General features: G+C 38.5%; 1 protein-coding gene and 1 long non-coding RNA gene across 2 annotated transcripts; one reads left to right on the top strand and one right to left on the bottom strand.

Moving 5' to 3' along the window:
• Positions 1 to 854: 854 nt before the first annotated feature.
• On the bottom strand, positions 855 to 6,754 carry LOC106943369 (equilibrative nucleoside transporter 2-like). The gene is made up of 11 exons (XM_015026678.1): positions 5,353 to 6,754; positions 5,191 to 5,272; positions 4,933 to 5,081; positions 4,682 to 4,821; positions 4,341 to 4,475; positions 3,206 to 3,303; positions 2,707 to 2,782; positions 2,514 to 2,611; positions 2,270 to 2,378; positions 1,924 to 2,009; positions 855 to 1,726 (listed from the first exon to the last, which is right to left on the bottom strand). The coding sequence occupies exons 1-11, from the start codon at positions 5,388 to 5,390 to the stop codon at positions 1,526 to 1,528; spliced, it is 1,212 nt and encodes a 403-aa protein (XP_014882164.1). The 5' UTR covers positions 5,391 to 6,754; the 3' UTR covers positions 855 to 1,525.
• On the top strand, positions 1,906 to 2,626 carry LOC106943370 (uncharacterized). The gene is made up of 3 exons (XR_001423899.1): positions 1,906 to 1,996; positions 2,262 to 2,401; positions 2,489 to 2,626. It is a non-coding gene; the product is annotated as an uncharacterized LOC106943370 (long non-coding RNA).
• Positions 6,755 to 7,933: the final 1,179 nt, after the last annotated feature.

The raw sequence follows: 7,933 nt of genomic DNA, 5'->3' as shown, positions 1-7,933 counted from the left end.
GAACAGGGATCTAGACAGGGATCAATCTTCATCTTCTCTCCTGCTCTCATGATTGTCCAAACCCAATATGAAGCTGACTGAGCTTTAACCATCAGCTTGGTAGCTTTGAATGTTGATTATTTTCATGTTTTACAGCAGGTGGCGCTGGTCATCTGGCAAATTAGGTTCCAAACAAGCGAAACATCAAAATATTTGATGAATTTTTCAACAGCTCTGTAGTTTAGATGGAAACTAAAATCCAGTTTTCATTTTTGTGCTGAATGTTTGATCGATTACTGAAGACAGGGCCGGTTTTACAAGGGTGTGGGGCCCTGGGCTGGAGGGGAGCCAGTTTTGGTGCCATATTTACTACAGAAAAATTATCTGCACTGCTGAAAATTACAAATACATTTATACTCAACATATTAGTTGCAGGGTTTCCCAAAAAAAAACTTGCTAAGCCCGGTGATCGGGGCGCCAGAGCACTCATTCATCCAGAAGCCCGTCATGTTTTTGAGTTAAAAAATGTTTAAAGTTGACAGAAAATTTGTAAATATCACTTAGAGCCTGACAAACCTGTGTTACTAGAAGACTAATACCTAAACACCAACTACAAAGTCTTAAAAAAAGAGGCAATATAAAAAAACTAAACTAAACTACATAAACAATGCTAAGCCTGGTGGCCCGCCAGGCTCGTAATACACTGCTGGAAACCCAGTTATTTATTTATATTCTGTCAAATTGAATTACGTCACTGCAAAAGCACAAAATCTTACCAAGTGTTTGGTTTCTATCGCAAACAAATTATTACAAATAAGACAAAATTAACTTACAAATAACTTTTCAACAAGATGTATAAACTTGTTTTAAGTCAATAATTTATGAAAAAGTTCTAGTTTTATTGGCAAATTATTTCATTAAAATAATCTTTCCCATAATTTCACTAAAAACGGGGAAATATCTTTCTGTGTTTACTATTTCACTAACTACTGACATAGTAAACTAGCCTAAAATTTAGACCCTTCACATTGTCTGATAAATATTTGTAAACATCCGTATCCATCCTTGTCGTAAGCAAGAGAAAAATCTGGTCACATCCGCAGGAAGTGTGTTTTGAAAAGTGTCTGATTTTCAAACCTTACCTTTCCAAGATCTTCCCAGCTACATTTAGCTGATGCTTAATATCATTTTTGCTTAAATCTAAACTTCAAAATAACAGATTTATGCCACAGATAACATTTGAAATGCTTTATCAAATTTACTGCAGTAGAAATTATTGCATCTGTATTATTTTTACTCACGGTTATGATAAGAGAATCTCGTAGCAGCCGGTGGTTTGTAGTTAGTTTGAGAGTTTGGTGGATAAAGGGAGCTGACTGAAGTTTCATCTAACAGAAAAGAGCTTGGAGCTACGCAGCACTCTGAGTAAAACATCAAGATTACTTAAATGTTTAGAAAGCCATCAATAAAAATGATGTGAGGTTTTAGGTTTTACAGCTGTCAGAAGACTGAGTGAGTCTAATGTTTCCTGGTTCTGGTTCAGTACTCACTGTGGAGCGTAGGCCATGCAGAGGGTCGCCAGGTAGCCGTTAGAGAAGGAGAACAGAGCCATGATGACAACAAAGGCGCCGTCGTGTCTGAAGAGGACGGTGAGCTTCGAGTTGGGAATGTTGCACATCATGAGCAGAGGGATGAAGATGAGACGGGACAGAACGGCGACGGGAAACAGACGGCTCTGTTTGGACGGCTGCACAAACATCAGCGGAGGCAGTCAGAAATCAGGTCGAGACTTTAAAGCTCGTTGAACAGGTTAGGATACGTCTACGCTAACATATCTTATACAAAAAAGCTCAGTACAGTGAAGAAAATCCAGTTTCCCTTTAAGGTGTTAAAGATTTGACTGTAGAAGTGAGGAATAATCTGGAGGCGCGTCTGCAGACTCACCCACTGAAAGAGAGACGGGGCGCTGCGGCCGGCCAAATCCATGATGTTAAAAACAAGAATGCAGCAGACACACGTAAACACTTTGTCTGAAAGACACAGAAAACAGAGCAGCATTAAAACAAAACATAACATTTGTTTCATTGCTTAAAATTAGAAATTTAATTACATATTACAACTACACAAAAAGAAAAAGCAGAGGTTATTCTACTTTATATCATAAAAAAATACAAATATCAAATAACTATTGACTCCATTATGAGACAAATGTCTAACTTTATTTACAGGGTTTAAATATAAATGAGTGAGACATGAAATAATGCGTCTTGCTGCCTTGTCAGTGTCTCACCCCAGTCAGCGTCCTTCGTGTAGACCGTCCTCACTCGGACTGTGATGACCGGAAACACCGACAGCGTGACGGCAAACACAAACGTCACACACAGAGCCATCAGCCAGATCTGTCAGACAACAACAGAGGACTGTAAGATGAGAAAGAAAAGCAGGTTTGTCTCATCTTCAGCTGGATCTGGCTTTATTTTTACATCTTTAACTGTCTCTCATCACATAGAAAACAACTGGGAGGATTAATTTACCTTTTTAAAGACGGCAAAGACAGAAGACCGTTCGCTACTCTCCTCTGGGACTCCTCTCACCTCCAGATCTTTTACATTCCCATTTAAGGCTGTTTTGTCTTCAGAAATAAGAAAGACACGTTAAAGATTACCGAAATCCTTAATTACATTAAGTCAGCTGATGTCACTTTAAGTTAGACTACATAAAACCAACCTGTGTTGCTGAGGAGCTTATTAGATTTGTCCAGTTTGACAGCCTGATTTCTGTTCAGATAATAATGAGCAAATTCCTGCAAGAGAAACATCAGGAGGCTGAACAGATGGAAAAATACACAATTTCACACACATACAGCTCTGGAGTATCCTTGAAAACCTCCTGGTTATTCCACCAAATGTTGATTTATGAACTTTTCCTGAGTTAAAACTTTATTATTGTTGCTTCTAAATGAACATTAACTTGTTTTCTTTTCATTTGCGATCTGAAAGCACTGCATGTTTTTTGTCATTTTCTACTAATAAATACTAAATTTTTGCTTGTAATTTCAGAGACATGTCAGTAGTTCATAGACTAGAAGAACAATGTTCATTTTACTCAAACATAAACCTATAAAAAGTAAAATCAGAGAAACTGATCGCTGGTCTCTTATTTTTTATGTTTTCCATAAGTACCAGGCTTCCTGATATGTATTTAGATCTGGAGACTCTCAGCTCACCAGGTGTGGCAGCAGCAGGTAGCAGAGTAGAGCCCCTAACGTGACCAAACATGGAGTGACAAAGTATCCCAAAGCAGCTGACTTTGGGTCACTTTTACCTGCAGAGAAACAGATTTTTTATTTTTTTGTAGGATCAGCTTCTTCTGGCTGTCACCACTACAGATGCACTGCAAAAACACAAAATATTACCAAGTAATTTTGGTCCATATCTTAGAATATTTGAAATATGGAGGCTTGTTTTAAGTCAATAATTCTTTAATATTGATGAAAAAGTGTTTCTTTCATTGGCAGATAAATTAACTTAAAACATGGGGAAAATTTCATATTATTCATAAAATTTCATATAATCTGCCAATAGAACTAGAAATTTTTTCATCAATATCAGGGAATTGTTTACTCAAAACAATCCTCTACATCTTGCTAAAAAGTTACTTGTAAGTTAGTACACTTCAAATAAATCAAAACTAAGATATTTGCACTAGAAGCTAGACAAAATTGCTGTGTAAGGTTTTATGTTTTTGCTGATTTTGCTCTGTCTGATTAATCTGGAATTAGCAAAATGATCCATGATGAGGTTGATAAACAGTTGTGGGCTCTTATAACACCGATAAGTATAGCTAGACATGCATGAAGAAATCAGACAACTTTCACTTGAGAGGCGATTACTTGGTCAGGAACTGAACGCAGAGTCCCAATCTTGTTCTGGGAAATAATAGTTGCTACGCTTGTTTTATCTAGTGCACTTTCCTTTTCTCCTTAAGTATCGACAAAGGGATTTAGTGAGTGGATGCTACGTGAAATTTATTTGAAAATCATTTAAGATACAATTGAAAAAAGTATGATTTAGATAATATAAAGGGGTATTATAGCCAACATTATAGAAGAACAGAAATTGTTTACTGTAACTGCAATAATGCAGGTGTGGATGCTGCGGTGGTGCAGAGGTTAAGTACAACCCACATAAGGAGGCCTTAGTCGCTGTCGCAGGTTCGATTCCCAGCCTGTTGACCTTTGCTGCATGTCTTCCCCCTTCTCTCATTACCCACTTTCCTGTCAATTCACTATCAAATAAAGGCCACTAGAGCCAATAAAACCTTAAAAAAATAATAATGCAGGTGTTTGTTTTTTTTCTTACTCATGATGGAGCACAGCATGGCGACACCAGCGAAGATCCCAGCCAGTCCCTGACCGCTCATGAACACGGTGCTGTAACGAGGAGGAAACAGGCCGACCATCCCGAAGAGGCTGCCCTGCAGCACCGCACTGAACACTGCACACACACATCAACACACACAGGTTTAAACAATCAGATTGATGCGAACCACAGCAGCATCAAAGTGCTCCTTAAAATATTCCACATCCAAGCAGATATTTTATGTGACTTGTTTCGACAATCCAACGTTTCCTCGAGAATATAAGCGAACAGTTTAACATTCTGAAATCAGAGGATTTCAGAAATAACGTTCAGGAACGTACCGTTGAAGAACCAAATTGTTGCCATGGTGACCGAAAAGAAGCTGTCGGGCTGCATGTCGACCTGGACCAGGCCGGCAGTGAGGGCGAAGAGGAGGAAGATGACGACCAGGCTGAAGGCCACGCGGAGACGCTCCTTCACCCTGCAGGGGCCAGAGGAAGATTTTCATGAAATAATGCCAGATCACTGAAACACGAAGCGAAAAACAAGACGAATAAGAAATGATCCAAATTTTAGCTTCAGCTGCACTCACCACTGATAGAGCAACGAGTTGAGCAGAGTGAAGAGGAGCAGAGGAAGCTGGGAGAGCAAAACCATCCAGCTGTCATAGTTGTACTTTCTCTGCACCGGGCCTGATGTACCGTTAGAGGAGACGCTTTCATTCAGCCGCATGTTGAAGTACTTGAAGACAGAGAAACAAAAAAGAATAATTTAAATGCTTCATGTCAAAATGCATTTACAAAGACAGCAGAAAATTAAAGGATTTTTATATATCTATATAAAAAAAAACCTGTGAGGCGGTGATGAAGAAGTTCCAGGGCAGCAGACTTTCCAGACCGAGAATGAAGATGATGATGGCAACAATCTGACCACTGAGTATCAACAAAAAACATCTCTGAGTGTTTTACACAAAGTTTATTTATCTACAAAAGCAACAAGATGCCAAACTCACCGATCAGAAGGTGAACTTTGCTTCTTTTCATTCCACATTTTGCTGCTTCTGTCGCTCCTCTGCAAACAGGCAAATCCTAAGTAAGATATTAAAGTGTATTTAGAGAACAGTAGCTCATTATAAATCTTCCACTCATAAAAACAAGCATAATTTTGCAACTTGACAGTATGAAGTTGCCCCAAAATCAACTATATTTAATTTACAATATGTTACAAATCAATAAGGAAAATATTAACAATCAGTATTTTACACCTGATCGGTTCAACAACTTAAAATTACATTTTTCTTTCCTCTGTTCATTAAAAGAATCAAAACCAAAACTTCTCATTTTTTGGAATGCATGTGTTTTTAGGACAAATCTAGTGTTTATTCTAAGGACCAAAGCTTATAAGGAAATGAAAGCGTCCGTTAATGTTTTCATTTTTGTTGAAGTTAAAACTTCTGCTATCAACCTGCAACATTTTTAGTAGTAAAAGTTTGTTATATTTAATTTCTGAAAACTAAAAACCGGCACACTAATTTGATTTTATAAAAGAGAATGCAGTGATCATGTAAATGTTTTATGCCTTCTAAGTAACATAAAGCATTTTTTAATGAGGTTTTGTCAGAAATCATTAGGTCCGTCATATTTTTTATATGTATCTTACAGAAATTATTACTGTGGAGCTGAAATGGTTTTAATATATTGTATGCATGGATGTGTTGTTGAAAAATCTGACGGCAATAATAAACACGATGTAATTATCCCGGTTCCTACCACTGTTTCAATTCAGACCTAAATAAAGTCCATCCATTTCAGGATGATCGTTTGTTTTTAATGAATTCACATTTCCACTACAAAATAGCGCGCTTTCAGTTCAATTTTGGCGCCTTGATAAAATAAGGAAGTGACTCATTCCCGCATGGGGCAAAACTATTTATCGAATTGACATATTTATTTTCTATCAGAAAGTAGTAAAAACTCCCCGTCTGAAATAAAGTACATTTTCTGATACCCAGACGTGTATTTTCTTTGACCACAAAGTAAATTATAAGCTAATATAATCTAGAAGTATGATCGTATATCTAAATTAGACTACAAGCCTCTTTACACGTGTAAATATTTGTTTATTCTAGTTAAACATAGTTTTTTTGCATTTAGTTAACATTTAATTTAACTTGTTTTAAGATTTGTGTTTCGATTGTGGCGCGAATAAAACTCCACCTTTTGGGTGACCGTTTCTAATAATGCTTAAAGGAAAATCATTTTAACAGGAATCTCACCTGACGGTCGATTAGGAGTTTCTTTCGGATGTGTCGGATAACTATCCCGTGAAAATGAATGAATGAAAAGACTGAAGAATCCGCCTTGGATTGGGTCAGCAAACAGGAAGAGTGGAGACAGACCACGTGGCACGTGGCGGACCATATTTGGAAATGGGACCATTGCGTTCCGGAACTGATGGGGGGGGCTTTAATACCCGCATAGTCCTGGATCCTTTTAACAAATCCTGTAGCTTTCTGTGTATTTATAAATCTGTTCCTTAGTTGCATCTTTTCGGGTCTGACTGCGTTTACTGCTCTTTTCTGTTAATCCATATTCTAGTGGCAACACAACATCACTAAATCAGAATACCATAAAGTCTTTATGACTTATTATTAGTTAAGGCATTACTGGCACCTTAAAATATATATTCTCTAATAAAACAAGGATGTACATGTTGGGTACCAGGTTGTGGGGATGGTTTTGTTTTCCTTTTCAGCATCATCTACTATCCAGAAGAGGGCGCCAGTGGTTCGGGTTTTGTCAGGAGGGCGTGCTGATTGGTTCAACAGGACGGACCTGATTGCCAGCACTTCTCTGCCAGAGTGTTGCCTTAGTGGTACATCAGGTCACTGTGTTACATTCAGAGTAGTCTCAAGGTTTCTTCGTGTTTTCTTTACGAGTCTCTTGTCGCTCTTTTCAGGATGCCTACTAGTGACTCTGGAAAAGGTTTCCCAAGTGTTCTGGCCTAGGACTACCTTCTTTGAGGATCCCTCTCTAGCTGGGAGCCCGCTCCGCTCAGCTGTTCCTCGGTGCTTCCACTCAGATCTACCTGTCCGCCCTCCAACGCCGTCGCCCTTCCTACGCCCTTTTCTCTAACACCACCACTTGGAACCCACTCCCCTCCGCAGACTCTAAGCCTCATACTACTAGTAAGCACCTAACTACATTCCAGGAGTTTTGTCATTTCCCACTGTCATTCAACTCACCATCTCTCTCCCTTGCTTGCAGCCGCTCCAGATTTCCTGGTCATTGTCATCCTTTCAGTTGCTCTGCCAAATCACTTGTACATATTGTAAATAAACTATTGCATTTACTCCTCTTCTCCGTGAGTGTTTCTGCATGTGGGCTCGAAACATTAAACCCACCATGACAGTACATCTAATTAAATGAGCTTAACAAGACCTGAAAGTGGTTCCATTTTCACTCAATGGCCAAACTAAAACTGTGGCAAATTTTAAATACTTTGGGTCATTCCTGCACAGTCAGGCCAACTTTGCTGAAAACACTGACTATATTTTTAAGAAATGTTCTCAGAAACTCTTTTTAGAAGACCTA

The sequence above is a fragment of the Poecilia latipinna genome, unplaced genomic scaffold (assembly GCF_001443285.1).
Source record: "Poecilia latipinna isolate Pla-1442-1.1 unplaced genomic scaffold, P_latipinna-1.0 Scaffold5209, whole genome shotgun sequence".
NCBI classification, from domain to species: domain Eukaryota; kingdom Metazoa; phylum Chordata; class Actinopteri; order Cyprinodontiformes; family Poeciliidae; genus Poecilia; species Poecilia latipinna.
Note: the sequence above shows the minus strand (reverse complement) of the source record. Positions and strands in the feature narration are given on the sequence as shown.